Source organism: Hyperolius riggenbachi, chromosome 1 (assembly GCF_040937935.1).
Source record: "Hyperolius riggenbachi isolate aHypRig1 chromosome 1, aHypRig1.pri, whole genome shotgun sequence".
Taxonomy (NCBI): Eukaryota; Metazoa; Chordata; class Amphibia; order Anura; family Hyperoliidae; genus Hyperolius; species Hyperolius riggenbachi.
This window is the reverse complement of record NC_090646.1, coordinates 14,687,608-14,711,186: the sequence shown is the minus strand read 5'-3', so window position 1 is coordinate 14,711,186 and position 23,579 is coordinate 14,687,608. Positions and strand designations below refer to the sequence as shown.

The following is a 23,579-nucleotide window of genomic DNA, read 5'->3' as shown; positions in this document are numbered from 1 at the left end:
ACAGACAGCTGGAGATGGGTGGGGGGAGATTGCCACGCCCCCCTGTTGACTGACGGCCTGTTATGGCCTATCATAGCACATGGGAGGAGTGAGGAAGTGGACAGACAACTGGGGGTGGGTGGGGGGAGATTGCCACGCCCCCTGTTGACTGATGGCCTGTCATGGCCTACCCTCTTTCCCCGAAATTAAGACATCCCCTGAAAGTAAGCCCTAGCAGGAATTTTGAGCATACTCAAAATATAAGCCCTACCCTGAAAGTAAGCCCTAGCGGCAGTAAGGGAGAAAAATATGGAAACTTGTGTTATTACTGGAGCCCATAGTCTTGTGGGTGTGGACACAGGAGGACAGGGGATAGAGGAGGACACAGGTACAGAGAGGGATACCAGGGGACACTAAAAGGTACAAAGGGGAAAAAACGTGGCATACAAGAGGTGGATCCAGCAGAGGAAAAGGTGTCACAGTGGGGAAGGCAGTAGTGATGGGCGAACATCCAGATGTTCGGGTTCGGGGGGGTTCGGCCGAACATGCCCCCGATATTCGGCATGTTCGAGCCGAACCCCGAACCCAACCCGAACATGTCCCTTTGGGGCCCGTATAGGGTCCCAGCATAAAGGGAGAGCATGCCCCGAGCACGGGGAGGGGGGGGGGGGAAATGCCCCCCACCCCTCCCCGCTAAGCTCTCCCTTCTGCTGGACCCTATAAAATTAAATCTAAGTCCCCCGAAGGTACCTTGTAGGCTGGCAGGAGGAGGGCAGGAAGCAGGCAGCCGGAGAGCATAGGCGCTAGTACCATCTGGTACTTCCGCCCTCTCTCTGATGCACTTCCTGTTTACATTTGTAAGTCACGTCAAGAGAGAGCAGAAGTACCGCGATGACGCGTACAAGGGTACGCGGCATGTACATGATGACACGTACCCTCGTACGCGTCATCGCGGTACTCCTGCTGTCTCTTGACGCGACTTACAAAAGTAAACAGGAAGTGCATCAGAGAGAGGGTGGAAGTACCAGATGGTACTAGCGCCTATGCTCTCCGGCTGCCCGCTTCCTGCCCTCCTCCTGCCAGCCTGCAAGGTACCTTCTGGGGACTTAGATTTAATTTTACAGGGTCCAGCAGAAGGGAGAGCTTAGCGGGGAGGGGTGGGGGGCATTTCCGACCCCCCCCCGCGGCATGCTCTCCCTTTATGCTGGGACCCTATAGGGGGCTATGCTCGGCCGGACACGGCTGTGTTCGGCCGAACAAAGAAGGCCTGTTTGGTTTCGGGCAGCGTGGCCGAGCACCATCCCGAACACCATGAGGTGTTCGGGGGGTGCCGTACCGAACCCGAACAGGCCAAAATCCGGGCGAACCCGAACAGTGGCGAACACTGTTCGCCCATCACTAGAAGACAGGAGGACACACAGCACAGGACCTTGTGTGTTCATAGAAATATAAGGCATCCCCTGAAAATAAGCCCTAGCATATCTTTTGGTGCAAAAATTTATATAAGAAACTGTCTTATTTTCGGGGAAAGACGGTATCATAGCACATGGGAGGAGTGAGGGAGTGGACAGACAGCTGGGGGTGGGTGGGGGGAGATTGCCACGCCCCCCTGTTGACTGACGGCCTGTCATGGCCTATCATAGCACATGGGAGGAGTGAGGGAGTGGACAGACAGCTGGGGGTGGGTGGGGGTAGATTGCCACGCCTCCCTGTAGACTGGCAGCCTGTCATGGCCTATCATAGCACATGGGAGGAGTGAGGGAGTGAAAAGACAGCTGGGGGTGGGTGGGGGGAGATTACCACGCCCCCCTGTTGACTGGCGGCCTGTCATGGCCTATCATAGCACATGGGAGGAGTGAGGAAGTGGACAGACAGTTATGGGTGGGTGGGGGGAGATTGCCACGCCTCCCTGTTGACTGGCGGCCTGTCATGGCCTATCATAGCACATAGGAGAAGTGAGAGAGTGGACAGACAGCTGGAGGTTGCAGTGTAGGAAATGAGAAGCTGTGAATTATTAATACCTCACTCTTCAAAAGTTTTCTTTTTATGTGTAACTAGTGACCTTAGCTTAGTTTAAAAACGGGCTAGGTCTGTCACTGATCCGCTGTGCACATGCACACTCCCGCCGCGCACTTGCATGTTCGTCACACGCCCGCCGCATGCGCACTCACACACTCGCCCCTTCTGGCCCCGTCCTCCTCCAGCTCTCGGCAGTGTCCCTGCATGTACGTCACACACGCCCGCCCCTTCTGGCCCCGTCCTCCTCCGGCTCTCGGCAGTGTTTCTGCGCCTGTCCCTGCACATGCGCGCACACACGTCCGCCCCTTGTGGCCCCGTCCTCCCCTGGCTCTCCGCAGTGTCTCTGCGTCCCTCCCTACACATGCACAGTGCAAATAAGCACTGACACACGGACAGACGCAGGGACACTTGCAAATTATATATAGAGATTCACATAAAACATGTTCTGCTGATGCATATAAAATACCTGGAGACTTATAGACTAATATGGCTACCCTGCATATGTATAGCAGTTTGGCTGCGATAAATCCCGCCTCTTGTAGGTGGAGCTCAGACCACCTCTTCACCATAAAACCCATTCACACAGTGACAGTGTCTGGCGTAGGGGGAGGAGTTAACAACTTATCACCGTACCTTGGGTAATCTCTCGGGGTCTCCGGGGTGCCGGGGGATGACCTTCTGCAGTCTCTGGAAACCGTAGTCAATGGTGGGCTCGTTCAGAGCTGTGGAGAGGAGGAGGGTCGCGTGTTAGGTGATGAATACTGAAGCAAGACAAGGACACGTCGCAAGACATCCCGAGCACACACATGTGAACATGAAAACAATATACTCACCTTTGGAGAGGTAAGTCTCTGGAACCCCTTAGAGCCTTTCTGATTCTCTCTCCGTGCCCTTAGTCCACCACTGTCACCCTGTGAAAGCAGAGGCGTATCTAGAGGGGTGCAGGCATGGCGCGTGCCATTGGCGTCACAGCACCATGAGCGCCATGCCTGGCCCTGAGCCTCCCCATCACTAAGACCTCAGATCAGATTAATTCTGTTATCTAGGGCCTAGGTTCTCAACATGCGGTATGCGTACCGCAGGGGGTACTTCTGATGGTTCCAGGGGGTACATGGGCTTGATATACTTAACCAAGAATAACAAATTTAGAGTTTTAGAAAACGTCAAATTAAATCTTGTTTTAACAACACTAAAATAGTATGTTAGCTATTTAAAAGCAATAGTAAATGCTTGGAAATTGTTTAGAACCAATTATCATGTATTACGATTAAACATATATTTGTCCGGGGTACTTGTGATAATGTTTACTATGCTAGAGGGTACTTGGTGAGTTCAGGGTTTTAAAAGGGGTACAATCCCAATAAAATGTTGATAAACAGTAATCTAGGGAACATGGCTTAACTTAACTAATACATGCATGCTTAATTTATGTATGCAGAGGTATTTCCAAAAAAGAAACTTCAGCAATATCCCGAGCTGAAAAACACAGGCAATCATAACATATGGACACAAGAAAGGATGCTGTTTTTAGAGAGGAAGGGGGCTGTGACTGGAGGCCAGGGGGGCGCAATTTTAGTGTTTGCCATAGGTTCTATATTACCCAGATACGCCCCAGTGTGAAAGTTATTAGTTCAGATTGTTGAATATGCCTTCGGGAGTCCTTGTGACGCTTTGGGAGTACTTGCTTCTTTAGGTACTCCCAAAAATGAGCAGCTCCCTTCTGCCTATGTGCGAATGCAGGAAATCGCCATTGCTAAGCATCGTCTGTAGTGATTTTAGCAATGTTTTTCTGAGATATTTCTGGTGATTTTAAAGGGCTTTTGAATTTAAATGCTAGTGATTTGTACAGGGAGTGTGATGCCTAACCCTAAGACCCCCCTGGTGGTGCCTAACCCTAAGACCCCCCCAGTGGTGCCTAACCCTAAGACCTCCTGGTGGTGCCTAACCCCCGTTACTGGCGGTGCCTAACCCTAAGACCCACCCTGGTGGAGCCTAACCCTAAGACCTCCCCCCAGTGGTGCCTAAGCTTACGACATCCCCGGTGATGCCTAACCTTGAGACCCTCCCCAGTGGTACCTAACCCTAGACCCTCTGGTGGTGCGTAACCCTAACAACCCCCTGGTTGTGCCTAAGCCTAACAAAAACCTAAACCCCTGGCCCCCGGTGGTGACTAAACCTAACCCGGTGCCTAACACTAAAGTTAAGTGACAAGACTATATGCTCTATACATCGCTGTGGACGATGTTGGAGGTATATAAATACTAAATGATAATCAATTTGAACTTACATTTATTGAGGTATATACCTCACTAGTTGATAATTTTACCTTTCCATGCAGCAACAGCCATAGTGAACTAGCTTTTGCCAAGATATTTGGTAAAATCGGCTGTATTGTGCTTTACCAAAAGCAGTAAAGCTTCATGAATTGGAGCCAAAGTCTCTTGTAGGGCAAAGGACGAGTAGGGGACTTGTATAGGTGGAAAAAGTGACAATGGCAGAAAGAGCCTGGTAGGAATCTGAGAGAACTCTTCCTCGGTTACTTGGTCAGTTGTTCTGAGCTCTCCAAAATGGTCTGAAGTTAATTAGCAGCAGACAAGATGATCTCCGTGAAGTTCAAATGTCATCCCACAAAGTTACACCTAAATGTCCTACCTTTGTAAACAGGAGAAACTGCAATAAAATCAGTCCTGGGAGCAGAGCAGGAATAAACCCTTCATTGGAGACCTGGGTTGAGATTATCAGGGATATCACCAGTGGATGGAATAGGGGGACAATCTGCAGTACTCATCAGAGGCCACTTTAAATGGTCTGTGTATGACGACGCTTAACCGAACTGCAGTCCCTTAAACATTTCCGTCTGTTTGACCTACCAACAATAATGAGCCTCACCATCGATCATACGAGTGCCTCTGAACTCCAAGGGCTGGTCTGCTGATGTTCCACCCTTGGACATCTAAGTTTATTTCTTCCTCACAAACCCGTTGGAAACATTTTGCTAGCTTACATTCTTCTTGCATGACTTCTCTGTCATTCGCAGAGGACCCTGTTCATTTTTCATTCGGCTATCAGCTGCCGTGCTCTACACATCGTAACGAGACAAATATCTAATAATAAGTGAAACCAGATGTTGGGTAAATGGGAATTAGATCTGCTGTATGATTACAGTGCAACTCAGGTCTCGCTGGCCACCAGTTCCAGAGAAAGGAGGATTAAAACAGTTATGGGCCAAAAAAGATTGACGACTGGGCTCTGTGGAAGCGACTGCTCCAGGCCGCACAATGGGTTTCAGAGGGTGTTGTCCAACCATTCCATGTAACTTGGAGATGTTCTTGTGTAGGAAGTTGTCCAAGGAAGACAATTCATTTCCTGTTAGCAGCTGGGTTACACACATTTCTTCACACTCCTCCAAGACTTTGTCCAGCTTCCCGGGGCTTGGCCATGCTGGTAGACTAAGATCTCAGCCATAAGCTCCTGGATCCTTTCTGGATGTCCTTAGACAAATATCCACACTACAGTGAACTTCAGAAAATAGGAGAAGAGTTTGTTGTCTGTTGTTTGGTTGGGATCACCCAGATGTGGTTAAAAGCAGGCAGATCTGTTGCCAAGCATGAGAGCTAATGGAAGATCGCCCTGGCCTGGTGGCAGGCACAGAATCAGTATAGCTGTCACGATTAAAGATGAGTGTGGCAGCTTGCCTTAACCAGCTAACCAAAAATAGGGAGATGCACAGCAAATGGTAGGACCTTTTGGAAACCATAAATAGCAATAGATTAGACACACAATATGTAGACTCCATCTTCAGAAGTGACTGGAAGGGTTCCATTCTTTTTAAGTCCACACATTGGGGACAAAATTCTCCATACCATTTGTAATTGTTTCTAATGGTGAAGAGCAGATTGATTACTTGCTTGAACTGAGATTAGGATGGACTTGGGTCAATTCACGGCAAATGAATGTCAGCCATATTATCGATCTGTTCATCCATTGACCCGGCACAAGAGTACAGGTCCTTCACGGGCCCGGTATCAGAAGAGTCAGGAAATCTCATCTAGCCCCGGATTTTCATTGGATCACATTCACCAGCTGATGGCTGATACAGAGTCAGGAGTGGAAGCTTCATACACACTCACAATATTGGTTGTCTCAAATGAGCGTTCTTGATCAACAAACACATTGTTTCGGGATCTGCTGATCAGCAGGTTCTGCTCTATCTATCTAGGCAGTGTCATATTTTACGTTTAGTGAAGATATGGGAGAGGTTGTTTTAATGAAAATAGTAAAACATCTTGAGACGTACTAAATTGACAACACCATCGTTTAACTCTACAGCCTCTCTGCTTTCTTAAAATATTGGATTCAGTCTTTAGAGGTTATTTAACGAGCCTTCAGTATGTGATGTGTGTTTTGTTTACGAATGTGGAATATGGTAAAACAGGTTTGGCAATGGAGGTAAAATTTCTGAGCAAAGGGTAAAAACCTACACTAAGTTTTATTTCAGTATTTGTCTTGTCACAGAGATTTGACCTCACTTCCTGTAGTCTGAGATGCAGTCACTGGGACAGGAAGTAAACAGAGGTCTACCAAGGTCTACCCAACCAGAACCTGGAGTATATCTGATTGGTTCTAACTCTTTTAACCACACTCTATCCAAGACTAAATCCAAACATTTGGGTGAATGTTCAACTTTATGAGACAATGATGTGAGAAAAATCTAAACTACCTTTCAAGTCCTCTATTTCCAGAGGGCAGTGTAGGGTAAGATTATGATGCATGATGACAGCAGGAGCAAATGGAAGGTAGTGGAGAAAGAGAAGTACTGTACTCATAAAGAAAGGTTGCAACAAGGGCTATCAACTGAGCGAACAGGTGGAGAGTTTGACCCGGGGATCTCAGATATTTCTGGTTCGGTTGCTAGAAAAAGGTAACTCCTGGGAACAAGCTACACGTAAGAGGAACTGAGGACCAGGTTCCATCCAAAAGGAGAGTGTGAAGCACAATAGATAAGAACCGCCCAAGTTGAAATAAATCTCCATTAAGAAAAGATGAAATATGAAAAGGAAGTGGTGGCCTACATCTAATGATGACACTGGGTTAATACATAGAATTTATTTAGCCCTTGCAATGCATTTCGTGTTCTCATGCCCACTTCCTCAGGCCAACAATCGTACGGCAGTAGCAAGTAACCCAGCTTCATCATTAGAGGTCAGCCACATCTTCCTTTCCATATTTTATCCTCCTCTGAGGAGTATTCAGAATATATTTACATGAATTAGATGGTGAAAAAAACAAAAACATGATATGAAGTTCCTCTACAGCCAGCCTCTTACCTGTGTAAACAAACCGACCAGGGGCTCCCTTACAGAAGTGCTTTGATTTATAGGAGAGTGTCACCTCCACCACCCCGGGGATGTGTCTCGGAGGAGTCTGTACTCGGATAGCGTGAGGAGTTATCAACTGTAGAAAAGAGACATTATGGTGAAAAAAAATCAGTCTACTTTGAGTGTAGTACAGTTTTGTAGCCCAAGCACAAGGTGATGATGACTACACAAAACCTCAATGACTCACCTCACTCCACACCAACATTGTGCCGAACACGACCTGCAGACCATCAAAGAAGTGATCTCCTATGAGAATGACAGTGGCTCCACCGGTGGTCCAACCTTCGCTGGGGCTAATGGCTTTGATACAAGGCGTGGCTGCTTCAGGAACAGATGAGAAGACAAGGAGGCCACAAAGTGTTACCAGCAGAGTATGGTGGGCTAGAATACGGTATTCATACAGGCAGAGTGTTTTTTTGGTTATCTATTAAGAAGGAGTACAACTTGGCGAGAGGTCAAAGGGGGAATGGCCTAAGTTACAGCATATGCTTGTCGGAAAAAGTGACTTTTGAGGGAGCACTTATTTTCACAGATTTTCATGGTTGCAGAGTGATGTGTTGTGAAAGGGGATTCCAGAGGAGGGGTGAGGCACGTGAGAAATCCTGTATACGTGAATGTGAGGAGGTTATTCAAAAGAAGGACAGAAGAAGGACAAGTGCAGATCTGATATCTAACAAATTTATAGGGAGCCAGGTTTACAAAAGTAGAAATGTATTATTACACTATTCAATTTATTTCAATTAGCCACTATGCGTGTTTAAAAACAATTAAAAATCATCAAATATAGCCAGCATTGTTGGATTCCCACCCGGATATTATAGGTGCACCTATGAAATTGATTTGATACCGGTATTCAGTTCTATTGATTTTCTTCAGGCCCCTTTAATCACAGGTAATCCATCATGTTAGCTATATTGGGTCACCATAAGCTGTTTTCTTCAGCCCTCTCCGTGTGCCACTACAGCACGCCTCTAATCACAATTGGATACGCTCTCATTACGTACAATTATATTGTGTACAACCCTGCTGCCTTAGCATCAACCAGACACTTTCCAAAGGTCATACCATCCGCAAAAGCATCCCTCTGTAGTCACATTTAACATTGCAGAGCATTGCTCAATTGTATGCTTGTGGAGAACAGCAGGCCGGCTATGCCGGTACTCACGCAACCTGGACGGCAGAGTTGCTCACTGAGGGTCCTTCAGGCTTTCCATGCGGACGCGACGGTATAAAGTCCGCGTTTCTGCGGCGTCTGGGTGCACAGGCTAACAAGGAAGAGAGCGGAGGCACGGGGAGGACCAGCGTGATGACGCACCCTTCACGTGACGCGTTTCGCCTAATTGGCTTCTTCAGACGTGATGACGCAAGTACGCTTAGCGCATACTTTTATATGCGGGCAGGCGTACAAGCGTAATATTCAAACAGATGACGCAATGTGACCAAGAGCTATTGGGAGCCATCTTATGGATCCTTTCCGAATTGCAGACAAAGTTCACAGAAATACTTTTAAATTCATGTCACTATTTAGGCCATACGGTTGCATTGAGTTACATTTGTATATCCACATGGATTCTTTCTTCAGAAGCTGCTCATCAAAATCTCCCCTCCTAGGGCTGATATTTAATTTATATATGCCCATAGCACTTAGATATTTTGGGTCAGAGTTATGAGCATCTTTAAAATGCATGGCAACCGGGCTTTTTTCATATTTTGCCTTAATGTTATTAACATGTTCCTGTATTCTAGCTCTCAGGGGTCTATATGTTTTACCGATGTAAATTTTATTACATGTACATTGTAACTGATAAATCACTTTCTCAGTGGCACAGTCTATATAATCCCTAATCTTGAAGGAGGCAGTTTTATTCCAATTAAAGAAGGTCTCTCCCTTCCTCATATAGGGGCACATTAGACAGTCGCAACAGCGAAACATTCCCTTTCCTCTTCTTTTCACTCTTCCAACCTTTTCTTTTGCACAGAACTCACTTCTGACTAAAAAATCAGATAGATTTCTACCCCTTCTGGCAGCCATATGCGGATAATCTCCCACAATATTTTTAATTACTGGATCTCGGCATAATAAGTGCCAGTGTTTCGTTAATATCTCTCTTATTTCATTATAATGTGATCCGTAAGTGGTCACTAGCCTAATGACCTCCTCATTTTTACCTTGCTTTGTATGTGCTGATCCACATGCCAGAAGTTCAGACCTTCCTTTTGTCAGGGCCTTATAGTATGCCCTATTAATAATATGCTTAGGGTATCCCCTTTTCAAAAGTCTGCCCCGTAAATCATCTGCTTCTTTTTTATAATCAGCTATATTGCTGCAATTCCTGCGCAAACGCATGAACTGTCCAGTAGGGACAGCCCATTTTTGAGATGGCAGATGGGCACTTTTTGCTGATAAAAGGGTATTCCCAGCTGTATCTTTTCTAAACGTGCTAGTTGTCAGAGCGTTTCCAGTTTTTTTAATCATCAAATCCAAGAAGGAAATTTCCGTATGGCTCCAGGAATATGTCAAATAAATATTCCGGTCATTTGCATTTAGCTCACTTATAAAATTTAAGAGCTCCAGTTCGGATCCCTTCCACAGAACCAAGATATCATCAACAAATCTCAGCCAGAGGGCGACGTGCTCCCGGTACCCCCGCATACCTCTTGGCACACGGAGAGGGCTGAAGAAAACAGCTTATGGTGACCCAATATAGCTAACATGATGGATTACCTGTGATTAAAGGGGCCTGAAGAAAATCAATAGAACTGAATACCGGTATCAAATCAATTTCATAGGTGCACCTATAATATCCGGGTGGGAATCCAACAATGCTGGCTATATTTGATGATTTTTAATTGTTTTTAAACACGCATAGTGGCTAATTGAAATAAATTGAATAGTGTAATAATAAATTTCTACTTTTGTAAACCTGGCTCCCTATAAATTTGTTAGATATTGGTTGTTTGTATAGGTGAGACGGTAGGATAGTTACGTGGTTGATATCCTGCAAAAATCTATTGATTAAGTGCAGATCTGAGACTGTGGTCAGGTTGGTCACTGGCGAACTGAGGGGGCTATTCCGGGTGTCTGGAACCTCCCCCCTGCACTGAGCTGTGTATTCAGCCAGGGAAGCCCACATAATATAAACAGCCTCATTCTCCCTCCCTTCTAACTTCTGGTGCCTCCCTCCAGCTAATAGAATGAGAGAGGCAGCCGAGCTTCCCCCACAAGATGCAGCCTGCAGTGAGAGAATGTTGATTATGGAGTCCTGGACTCTCCACAGCACAGAAGTGTCAGACATGATGAAATTAGAGTGCAGGCAAGCTGGTAAATATGCACAGCATGATGCAGAGCTTGCCTGGACTCAGGGTCTGTGGGCAAACATCTGTCTGGTCTCTCCCCATTGTTATAATGACTGCATGTGTGGGTAAGGTGTTTAAGAAGCTGAAAAGTTTTTGACAGTCCCTTGACTCCAGGAGGGCTTCTTTCTGACTTGTGTGAGAGACTGGCAGGGACAGGAGTCGGATTACAGGCAAGTAGCCTGTGTGATGTGGGACTGCAATACAGATAAGTTCTCTGCTCCATCTCAGGCTATTCTCAATTTCTCCACTCCTCTCTCTGGGCTAGTGCACGCCAAAATGACAATAGCAATTGCTAGCAATTTGTGAGTGTGATTTTGTGAAGTGATTTTCAGAGCGATTTTTGAATGAATTGCTCAAAAACATGCTACATGCGGTGTACCTGCGATTTTGAAATAGTCACAACGCTGCTGTGGGAACACCCACATAGGGTAACATTAGCCAAGCGCTTTTCAAATCACTGTTGATTTGAAAAGCGCTCAGAAGCCCTCTTGGTGTGCACCAGCCTCCTTCATTCACCTTTGTTTCCCTCTTCCCCTAGAGCTGGCTGTGTGTTCTCGTCATACAGGAAAGCTAAATAAAAGTGCAATCCTGGTGAGGCAAATTATTATTATTTAGTATTTATATAGCGCCGCCATCTTCCGCAGATGCATATATCCCTGCATCATATGGGTATCGCTTACGCAGTGTGACACTATGTAGCATATTCCACTGAATTGTCCAAACTAAGTCTATCTCCTGTTCCTCTCTTGGGGAGTTGTTCCAGCACTGTACCCCGTTCACATTTGCTGCTACCAGAAGCCCTCAGAAACACTCGTGTCCTTGAGTACTTCCAAAGATAGGCAGCTCCGTGATACGCCAGCGCACTTTTGTGCATGGGCAGTATGGAGCCACCTGTATTCGGAAGCACTCGGGGACATACGTGCTTCTGGACCTTTCAGGAACCCCCCCCTTAAAAATCCTGCGTTTGCCCCTGGTTGGTATCTGGAAAACTAGTGAGGAGATGTACAGGAGCACTGTAATAACTTGCAGGAGATTTGGGTGCAGCCGAGGCGCCACCATAGACCGTAACAGGAATTACAACTATAGCACCGCTCAGTGAATGATTTGGGTGCCGTCAGAAGACGGAGCACAAATCACTACAAGAACACTGTAATTTGGCCGCCAGCAACAGCTGGAAGCCGAATTATGTCTTTCCCCTAATATCCATGTAGGCCTGGAGGGGGAATGGTAATTGACGTCGCCGGGACTGGTGCAGGAGCAGGGTGAGCCATTTATGGGCTTTCCCCTGCGCCAAAAAACTCAGTTATAAGTACAGGTATTCTCTTGTTAATTGGCAGCCAATGAAAAGCTTGACAGAGAGGAAAAGCTGACCTCCTCCTGTATCAGAAAAGATGATCCAGCAGTTTGAAACGTTTGCCCTCACATAGGGGGCGGGGGTCGCCAATCATATGGCATATTCTAAGCAGAGGTTGCCCCGAATGTTCGAGAACCAATCTAGCATGTGTACGAGGCTCTATTCCAACCGACCAAACCGTGACCTTCTGTATCATGGCCTTTCACCTTTTGAACCCCATGGACACATAAGGTGTCACCTGCTTCAGTATATAGTGACATTCTATAGAAGAGAGATGCAGATCCAGTATACACGCACCTTCCGAGGGGTCCAATCTTCGTGCCCGCCGGCCATGCTTGGAGTTGTTGTGCACAAACATGTTATCGGACACAGCGAGGACATGTCCATCCACATTCACTGTCGTCGAAACCACAACCTGAAACCAACAATTATATTTTCTCCATCACTGCTGTAATGTTGTGACGTCCCATCAATCTCTGCACCGGAGGAGCTTACACTCTAATGTCCTCACCACAGCCACACACTATTATTATACATTTATATAGCTCTGACATATTCCACAGCACTGTACAGAGATCACTGATCCATTCCCATCAGTCTCTGCACCAGAGGAGCTTACACTCTAATGTCCTCACCACAGTCACACACAATTATTATTATACATTTATATAGCTCTGACATATTCCATAGCGCTGTACAGAGATCTCTGATCCATTCCCATCAGTCTCTGCACCAGAGGAGCTCACACTCTAATGTCAGACAGTGTTCGGTATGCCACAGGGGAGGCGCAGAGCTCACATGATGAAGGCTCCGGAGTTTGTTGTCAGCATTAAGAAATGCAAATGAAGTGGCATGCTAATCAGGTTAGAATGTCATAATTATCAGCTCTTTAAGGAGCCCCCTAATGAGATGACAAGCCCCGCTGTGAGAAGATAGCGGGAGGACTCCTCCTCACATCCACCCCGCGGCATCCTGCGGACTTAACCCTCTCCGGTGTCACCGCAGATCACACGCCGGTACAGCCAGAGCTCCCGCCACTGCACCGTATTCAGGATATACTCCATTCTCTGCAACAGAAGGTCTCACAGGTCATGTAACGCAACACTCCATGGCACATGCCCCCCATTCACAAAACTGCTGCTACAGCAAGGACCCAAAGTGACACTAAGGCCCGCAATGTAACTTACTTGGGGCTTCCTCCAGGCATGCATTTAAAACCGCGGCTCAACCTGCGGCAGGCAAACTTCTGGATGGCCTTAAAGGGAAGGTCCGAGGAACTAAAAAAAAAGAAATCCACTTACCTGGGGCTTCCTTCAGCCCCTGGCAGCCGACCTGTGCTCTCGCCGCAGCTCCGGTGGCTCCCGGTCCTCTCCGGTGTAGATGTCGACCTCGCCAGGTCGGGTTCTTCCTACACTCCAGCGTGCAGCTTACTGAGTCGCAGTGACATCATCCGGACTGTACTGTGCAGGCGCAGAACTACTGAGCAGTACAGTCCGGATGACGGCAGCGCAACTCTGATAGCCGCTCACGCAGGCACAATGGACATCCTGCGCCAGAGGGGACTCCGGGCCACCAGCGGTGAGCAGAGCAGCGGCAAGGGCACAGGACGGCTGGCAGGGGCTGGAGGAAGCCCCAGGTAAGTGGATTTTTTTCATTTTAATTGTTCTCGGTTGTGTCCTTTAATGCTATTTCCCCTCTCAGTTGTCTTAACTTGGAGGTGAAATTTAATTACCTCTTTTTTTCTAATTTGCACTCCGGCAATTGGCGGCGCCCAAATTAGTCACTGAGAGTCGCTATAGCTGTAATTCTCAAGACCACATCATTGCCGCAGCTCTTGGCCAAATTATCTGTCTGGTTCTTTCATCCCCTCCCATTTAGTCTTCTTGGTCCCCCACTGTCGTTCCGCTTATCTCCCTTCAGCTGCTGCCCCCTCCGGAAGCTGCATGCCAGTCCGCAGGCTGCACACACCTCAATCGCGCTCCTGTGGCTGGGAGAACTCTCTGCTAGCACAGTTTGATAAATTGCTATCGATGTGTGTGTAGCCCAGGGCTGCTCATGTGCAGACACACGCGTTTGGCTGAGTCAGACAGATTTCAGAGGGCACAGCGGCTGAAGACAGAGGAGCGGAAAGACAGCGAGGGACCAGGGTGACTGCAGGTACTGGAAGAAGGCCCAGGTGAGGTAAACTGGGGAACTTACTGTCACTTTAGGTTTGCTTAAACTTGTAAATTCAAAATTATAATGCAAAGATCTGCCTTTTATTTCAGACCTCCTTAATGAGGTGCAGGGATCACACTGGGTGGAGGCCTGCCAAGGGATCACTGCACGAATCTGTGCTCATATGACCTTCCGCCAGAGTGCGCTGACTGGGTCATATGCATAGGCCCGCCTCTGCTCAGTGACATACTCCCTGCTGGCAGAGAAAGCTGACTGGGACACATGCATAGGCCCGCCCCCGCTCAGTGACATACTCCCTGCTGGCAGAGAACGCTGACTGGGACACATGCATAGGCTTGCCCCCGCTCAGTGACATACTCCCTGCTGGCAGAGAACGGTGACTGGGACATATCCATAGGCCCGCCCCCACTCAGTGACATACTACCTGCTGGCAGAGAGCGCTGACAGGGTCATATGCATAGGCTCTTCCCCGCTCAGTGACGTACTCCCTGCTGGCAGAGAGCGCTGACAGGGTCATATGCATAGGCCCTCCCCCGCTCAGTGACGTACTCCCTGCTGGCAGAGAGCGCTGACGGGGTAATATGCATAGGCTCGCCCTCCCTCAGTGACGTACTCCCTGCTGGCAGAGAGCGCTGACAGGGCCATATGCATAGGTCCGCCCCCGCTCAGTGATGTACTCCCTGCTGGCAGAGAGCGCTGACAGGGTCATATGCATAGGCTCGCCCCCACTCAGTGACACACTCCCTGCTGGCAGAGAGCGCTGACAGGGTCATATGCATAGGCTCGCGCCCACTCAATGACATACTCCTTGCTGGCAGAGAACGGTGACTGGGACACATGCATAGGCCCCGCCCCCACTCAGTGACGTACTCCCTGCTGGCAGAGAACGGTGACTGGGACACATGCACAGGCCCGCCCCCACTCAGTGACATACTACCTGCTGGCAGAGAGCGCTGGCAGGGTCATATGCATAGGCTCGCCCCCGCTCAGTGTGGTACTCCCTGCTGGCAGAGAGCGATGACAGGGTCATATGCATGGGTTCGCCCCCGCTCAGTGACGTACTCCCTGCTGGCAGAGAGCGCTGACAGGGTCATATGCAAAGGCTCGCCCCTGCTCAGTGACATACTCCCAGCTGACAGAGTGCGCTGACTGGGACTTATGCATAGGCCCGCCCCCGCTCAGTGACATACTCCCTGCTGGCAGAGAGCTCTGACTGGGATATATGCATAGGCCCGCCCCCGCTCAGTGACGTCGTCTGGCAGAGTGTGCTGACTGGGACATATGCATAGGCCCGCCCCCGCTCAGTGACATACTCCCTGCTGGCAGAGAACGGTGACTGGGACACATGCATAAGCCCGCCCCCACTCACAGACGTACTACCTGCTGGCACAGAGCGCTGGCAGGGTCATATGCATAGGCCCGTCCCCGCTCAATGATGTACTTCCTGCTGGACAGGAAGTTCATCACTGGGATTCCCGTCGGCCCATGCATGTGCATTGCACTCTTCACACTTACTGCATTCCTTGTCAGTGGTGTAACAATAGGGGCTGCAAGCCTTGCAGCTGTGGGGGGGGGGGGCCTGGGGCCCGCTCAGGGTCATTTTGGGGGGCAGGAGGGGTCGCAGCATGAGGGGAGAGCATTGGCCACACATCGGCGAGGAGGGGGGACACTCCCCCCCACCTTGGGCTCTTACCTCAGCACTCCCCCTTCAGCATCAATCAGTGGCAGCAGGCGGCAGGCAGGAAGGAACATATACCTTCATGCGTTCCACGCGCCGGAGGTTCCACTCTCTAAGTGTCTGATGCTACTTCCTGTTTAAATAGAAGATCAGACCTCTGCAGTGAATGGAGTGCTGACGGGAAAGCCTGAGGTGAGGGGGGATTTTCCAGTTTATACTGTACATACTGGAGGTAGCAGAAATAGGCAAACACTGCAGCTAGTTTACTATCAGTGCAGGCACAGAGTAACAGCTTATACTGTACATACTGCAGAGATCAGCACACACACTGCAGCTAGTTTACTATCAGTACATGCACAGAGTAAAAGCTTATACTGTACATACTGGGTGCAGCAGAGATCAGCACACACTGCAGCTAGTTTACTATCAGTACAGGGACATAGTAACAGCTTATACTGTACATACTAGGGGCAGCAGAGATCAGCACACACTGCAGCTAGTTTACTATCAGCACAGGCACAGAGAAACAGCTTATACTGTACATGCTGGAGGAAGCAGAGATCAGCACACACTGCAGCTAGTTTACTATCAATATAGGCACATAGTAAGAGCTTATACTGTACATACTGGAGGCAGCAGAGATCAGCACACACTGCAGCTAGTTTACTATCAGTACAGGCACAGAGTACAGAGTGACAGCTTATACTGTACATACAGGAGGTAGCAGAGATCAGCACACACTGCAGATTGTTTACTATCTGTACAGGCACAGAGTAACAGCTTATACTGTACATACAGGAGGTAGCAGAGATCAGCACACACTGCAGCTAGTTTACTATCAGTACAGGCACAGAGTAACAGCTTATACTGTACATACAGGAGGTAGCAGAGATCAGCACACACTGCAGCTAGTTTACTATCAGTACAGGCACAGAGTGACAGCTTATACTGTACATACAGGAGGTAGCAGAGATCAGCACACACTGCAGCTAGTTTACCATCAATTTAGGCACAGAGTAACAGCTTATACTGTACATACTGGAGGCAGCAGAGATCAGCACACACTGCAGCTAGTTTACTATCAGTACAGGCACAGAGTAACCGCTTATACTGTACATATTGGAGGTAGCAGAGATCAGCACACACTGCAGCTAGTTTACTATCAGTACAGGCACAGAGTACAGAGTGACAGCTTATACTGTACATACAGGAGGTAGCAGAGATCAGCACACACTGCAGCTTGTTTACTATCTGTACAGGCACAGAGTAACAGCTTATACTGCACATACAGGAGGTAGCAGAGATCAGCACACACTGCAGCTAGTTTACTATCAGTACAGGCACAGAGTACAGAGTGACAGCTTATACTGTACATACAGGAGGTAGCAGAGATCAGCACACACTGCAGCTAGTTTACTATCAGTACAGGCACAGAGTAACAGCTTATACTGTACATACTGGAGGCAGCAGAGATCAGCACACACTGCAGCTAGTTTACTATCAGTACAGGCACAGAGTAACAGCTTATACTGTACATATCGGGAGCAGCAGAGATCAGCACACACTACTGCAAGTTTACTATCAGTACAGGCACAGAGTAACAGCTTATACTGTACATACTGGAGGCAGCAGAGATCACCACATGCTGCAGCTAGTTTACTATCAGTACAGGCACAGAGTAACAGCTTATACTGTACATACTGGAGGCAGCAGAGATCAGCACATACTGCAGCTAGTTTACTATCAGTACAGGCACAGAGTAACAGCTTATACTGTACATACTGGAGGCAGCAGAGATCAGCACACACTGCAGCTAGTTTACTATCAGTAGAGGCACAGAGTAACAGCTTATACTGTACATACTGGAGGTAGCAGAGATCAGCACACACTGCAGCTAGTTTACTATCAGTACAGGCACAGAGTAACAGCTTATACTGTACATACTGGAGGCAGCAGAGATCAGCACATGCTGCAGCTAGTTTACTATCAGTACAGGCACAGCTTATACTGTACATACCGGGAGCAGCAGAGATCTGCAAACGCTGCAGCTAGTTTACTATCAGTACAGGCACAGAGTAACAGCTTATACTGTACATACTGGGGGTAGCAGAGATCAGCACACACTGCAGCTAGTTTACTATCAGCACAGGCACAGAGTAACAGCTTATACTGTACATACCGGGAGCAGCAGATATCTGCAAACGCTGCAGCTAGTTTACGCCTATTGTGCAAAATTTGGGTGCCCGCATCACCCGATAAATAGTGTGTGCCAAATTTCACACTACAGCCGCAATTTAAAATGGCGCCTATGGAGCCGCCCAAGTTTCTACCGGTAGTGGGCGCCTACATTTCCTGCTTCCCTCCACAGTACGTTGGTGTACACTGAATATGACACATCATTAAATGTTCCTCAAAAATGGGCACAGTCTAATGTTCCCAATGTAGTCTAATGTCGTAACCACCGTCTAGGGACAATTTGGGGGTAAGCTGATTATGCTGCCAGCTTGTGTTTGGGATGTGGGGAGAAAACAACACAAACATGGGATGAAGACCTTTTCCCACAGGCTGTGTCCTGGCAGGGCCGGATTCACAACTCAGAGGCCCATAGGCACAGGCGTTCTGGTGCCCTAAACTCCACCCCTGAACACAGGCCACACCCCAAGTAAAAATGTTCTGAACTCTAATCCCTGGCTTATGTCTCTAACTGTCCTTAGAATCTAACACTCTACTCACTGTCTCATATCATCTTTAGTGACATGAGGCAGTGATTAGGGTGTAAGTGCCTGAGGTCAGTGATATAAGACAGGGATTAGATTGTAAATTCCTGAGGTCAGTGATCTGTAGAAGGGGGGGGGGGGGCTGAAACAGGAAGTCGCGTCAGAGACTAGACAGAGGAACGTACGCTGGAGCGCACGGAAGGTATGTATCTGTCTGCTGCCTGCCGCTGCCTGTCGCTGCCCGGACTCTAATTTAAGCTGGAGAGGAGCGCAGAGGGGAGAGCCCCGAGGTGAGGGGGGGGGGGAACGTCCCCCCTCCCCGACGAAGTGCAGCATGGCTTTCCACTCATGCTGCGACCCCTCCAGCCCCCCAAAACGGCCCTGAGCAGGGGCCCGCTCAGAAATTCTGCAGGGAGGCCCAGTGGGGCCTAGTTACGCCCCTGAATGCAAGCTAGTAGTGCTGACCACTGTAGCACCACATTGCCTTCTTAGAAAGACCTGAGTCACCTGTCTAGCGGCTGTATTTAGAGCGGACAGGAAGTTATGTGTCCTGCAGCGGGAAGCACATGTATCCGACAAAGCAGACATCAGAACCGCCGGTGTCACACCTCGCAGTGCAGCCTAACGCCGGCGGAGCGCTCACAAAGGGCCCTCCGCACTGCGACAGATGGAGAATCCCCTCACCTGGAACCTCCTCATGTCCCGCGGATTGCCGGCATTCTTCAGACAGTTCTGATTGCACTTCAGGAAGAATTTCAAGAAAAACCTGAAAAGACAGATGGGATGTAATGAGCAAAAATATGCCGATAATCACACACCAAAGCCAAATCTGCTTCAAGGGGGAACTCCCAGGAAATCTGTAAATATAATTATATAACACCCCCTCCTCCACCCATCCATGTGCTGCATCCATCTCTTATTCAAGAGGGGGGAATAAAAAATTAAACAAAACAAAAAATGTACAAGTATTTTACAAAAAAAAAAAAAAAAACTCTTACATTTTGTCAATATGTGATTCTATATTTCCAAGAGACAACACTGAAGATATGACTCTGTGATACAATATAAAGTAGTCAATGTACAGTTTGTATAACAGTGTAAATTTGCTGCCCCATCAAATAACTCGACGCACAAACATTAATGTCTAAACCTCTGGCAATAAAAGTGAGTACATCCCATAGTGAAGAAATGTCACAATTCTGCCCAATCAGACATTTTCCCTCCCTGGGGTCATGTGACTGGTTAGTGTTACAAGGTCTCAGGTGTGACTGGGGAGCAGGAGGTGTGTTACATTTGGTGCTATCGCTCTCACACTCTCTCATACTGGTCACTGGAAGCTCAGCATGGCTCCTCATGGCAGAGAACTCTCTGAGGAGCTTATAGAAGAATTCTGCCCAATCAGACATTTTCCCTCCCCGGGGTCATGTGACTGGTTAGTGTTACAAGGTCTCAGGTGTGACTGGGGAGCAGGAGGTGTGTTACATTTGGTGTTATCGCTCTCACACTCTCTCATACCGGTCACTGGAAGCTCAGCATGGCTCCTCATGGCAGAGAACTCTCTGAGGAGCTTATAGAGGAATTCTTCCCAATCAGACATTTCCGTTCCCGGGGTCATGTGACTGGTTAGTGTTACAAGGTCTCAGGTGTGACTGGGGAGCAGGAGGTGTGTTACATTTGGTGCTATCGCTCTCACACTCTCACATACTGGTCACTGGAAGCTCAGCATGGCTCCTCATGGCAGAGATCTCTCTGAGGAGCTTATAGAAGAATTCTGCACAATCAGACACTTTCCCTCCCTGAGGTCATGTGACTGGTTAGTGTTACAAGGTCTCAGGTGTGACTGGGGAGCAGGAGGTGTGTTACATTTGGTGCTATCGCTCTCACACTCTCACATACTGGTCACTGGAAGCTCAGCATGGCTCCTCATGGCAGAGATCTCTCTGAGGAGCTTATAGAAGAATTCTGCCCAATCAGACATTTTCCCTCCCCGAGGTCATGTGACTGGTTAGTGTTATAAGGTCTCAGGTGTGACTGGGGAGCAGGAGATGTGTTACATTTGGTGTTATCACTCTCACACTCTCTCATACTGGTCACTGGAAGCTCAGCATGGCTCCTCATGGCAGAGAGCTCTCTGAGGATCTTAAGAAAAGAATTGGTGCTCTACATAAGGATGGCCTGGGCTATAAGAAGATTGCTAACAGCCTGAAACTGAGCTTCTTCCTGGACACAGGACGTTATCTGCACAGAACACTAACCAGACCTGACTGTTGATCACAGCTATGTGAGTACAAGTTTCATATAGAGATGGGCAGCAGTTGGGGGGGGGGGGGGGGGGGGGATAGTGCAGTACAGCCAGTGTATAGTGTTTACAGTGAACAGGCTGCTGAGGGAGAGGAGTGTTTGTAACTGTAAGGAACAATACAAAACCCAGCGTCAGGAAGCTGACCCTGTGTGTATATCGTTCATTAGTTTCCTATTTCTCCTACCTAAAAATTCTACTAGTCAAGCCATAAATGTCCTCAATGCTGGACTCTGGTGGCCCAATGCACCACATTATGTCAGACTTTATAGTTAGCACCCTATGATCGGATACCATCACTCACAGCTCCACCCAACTAGTTTCGCCACAGGAAGTTTGTCAGGGGAATTGTAATGATCTGCTCAGCTGTCTGCACGGGCAGACAGCTGTTTGTCCATTCTTTAGGTCTGAGTGTTGCAGGTCTGTGGAAAAGAGACCTGCCTTCGCTTTGCAAGTTTCAGAGTTGCTCTGCTGAGGAATTTGCATACACTTGTCATGCAAATTGCCTATCTGCCTCCTCTGATGGCTTGCAGTATAAATACCTTTTGCTCCCAGAATCCCTGGCTGGTCATGATGGTTTGTTCCTGCAAACTCTCCTGTAGTGTCAGCCTTGCTGTTGTTTGCTAAGATTATCTTAGAGTAATTCCTGGGGACTGCACTAGGCATCCCTTCTAGTGCAGTCAGGTTGTATTATCTGTATTGCCTTGTTCTGTCTCTCTGTCTCGATTGTCTTGTCGCCAGCGGCGGTCGACAGGAAATCGTTCTGTCTGTCTGGGAGTGTACGACAGAGCTGCGGTTGTTACTGGCTGCTCCATCTGTCTGGATTGCATTCGCCCTAGTGGTAGTGGCAGTGCTTCCTTCTGTATTCTGCCTTAGGGGTGCTAACCAGAGCAGCGGTTGCTACTGGTAGCCCATCTGTTTGTCTGTTTGGATCGCATCCGTCCTAGCGGTAGCAGAGGTGGTTCCTTCTGTATTCTGCCTTAGGGGTACTAGCCAGAGCAGCGGTTGCTACTGGTAGCCCCATCTGTCTGTCTTGTCTGGTACGAACGCTTGCTGTAGGCTCGGTGAGGTAACCGTTTAGCAAGCGTTCGCGTTCTCTATTTCATGTTTGTGTTTCATTGGTTAGTTAGGGTGGCACGCTTATCATTGGGTGCCTAACGCGCGGTGATCGTGTCGTAAACGCGTTCGCTGTTGCGAATGAGTGCGGTGTTTGCGTTTAGCTAGTGTTTGTTATTTTCTTTGATGTTCTGATTGTTCTTGCTTGCTGTGCTTTTTTTTGCTACTCTCGTGTTCTGTCCTGCATGGTCTTGTGTCTGTTGGCAATCGCCAATCTTGCGATTGCGTTCATACTTTATTTCTGCGGATGTGTGTTCACCGTTGCTGGGTGGTGACTAGATTGGTAGACACACATTCATTCTGTCTCTGTGCTCTTTCTCTACACTTGTGCTCTGTCTAGTTCGGTCTTGTGTCACTATTGGCAATCGCTACTCTTGCGATTGCGTTCCCACTTCGGCTCTGTTGTTGTGTGTTCACCGTCGCTGGGTGGCGACTAGATTGGTGGACACACATACACTGTGTCTCTGTGTTCTCTCTCTTTAAGGGCTATCTTGCCCTGCATTGCTTACTCGTACAATTCCCAACTGGCATCTGTGGCCCTGCAGAGTCTGTGCTCGTCTGCACTCCACAACTCCATCTGCCGGTGGGAATTACCCTCTACACGTGCATCGCACCATAGCTGGGTTCTATCAAATTACACGCTTGTGGAGGATTTCCGCAGTGTCAGCGCACGTCCTGTGCGCTGATCACGGAAATAGTTCTGCAATCGTCACAGGAATTCTCTTAATAGGCCATGGTTATTTGAGTAGGCTGAATCTCATAAAATTATACCTAAAGCTGGATTACAAAGCGGGGGCCATGACATAAATGACTCTAGTCAGTAAATGTTGGCGAGGCGTCTGATTGAGTGAGGTCACAGAACGCGGGCGAGAAGCCTGATGGAACGGGAAAAGTTTTATACAAAGCATACATTTGCACATAACAATGAGATTTCTCATTAACTATCATTGGCGCAGGAAAAGATATAGATGAATGTGCCTAGTGTGCGGGAAAAAAAATCTAAATTTCCATGCGAAAGAAACTAGTGCAAAACCTGACAGATTTGTCAGACTTTCACCACATACTACTGTAAGTGACAGCAACATAGGAAAAAAGTCATTCATAGTGCATTATACTCTAGGAAAAATGTGACTATATCAGGGCTGCGGAGTCAGTACAAGAATCATCTGACTCTAACTCCTCAGGTTATGAGACCTCCGACTCCGATTCCAACTGCCCAAAAATGACCCCGACTCCACAGCTGTGGTATACATATAAATATATATAGAGAGAGTATAGGGAGGAAAGAAATAGCATCTCTGAGTACAGTGCTGATTTATCAGTGCCGGCCCTTTAAACGGCCGCTCATAAGGCCATTTACTGGAAGTGTCCATAGCACTTAAACCTCGGCAGCATGAGAGCCCCATAACATGAATTATTAAGTGTGTGTATGTGGTGTGCTCACTGCTCAGCACATACTGTGCCCCCCCCCCCCCCTCATTAGCATGCGTGAGGCAATGTCTAC

At 48.1% G+C, this 23,579-nt stretch overlaps 1 protein-coding gene across 6 annotated transcripts in view; it reads right to left on the bottom strand.

Moving 5' to 3' along the window:
• The window catches only part of LOC137544970 (transcription factor COE3-like), a 167,207-nt gene that overhangs the window by 25,743 nt on the left and 117,885 nt on the right, over positions 1 to 23,579 (bottom strand). For 4 of the 6 annotated variants that reach the window (XM_068266097.1, XM_068266071.1, XM_068266083.1 and 1 more), the window contains 5 exons: positions 19,345 to 19,426; positions 12,385 to 12,502; positions 7,564 to 7,697; positions 7,326 to 7,452; positions 2,632 to 2,720 (listed from right to left, as the gene is read on the bottom strand). In XM_068266097.1, the coding sequence (XP_068122198.1) occupies positions 2,632 to 2,720; positions 7,326 to 7,452; positions 7,564 to 7,697; positions 12,385 to 12,502; positions 19,345 to 19,426 (550 nt within the window). The remainder of the gene's footprint in view (positions 1 to 2,631; positions 2,721 to 7,325; positions 7,453 to 7,563; positions 7,698 to 12,384; positions 12,503 to 19,344; positions 19,427 to 23,579) is intronic. The other 2 variants (XM_068266103.1, XM_068266078.1) reach the window with 1 other exon arrangement.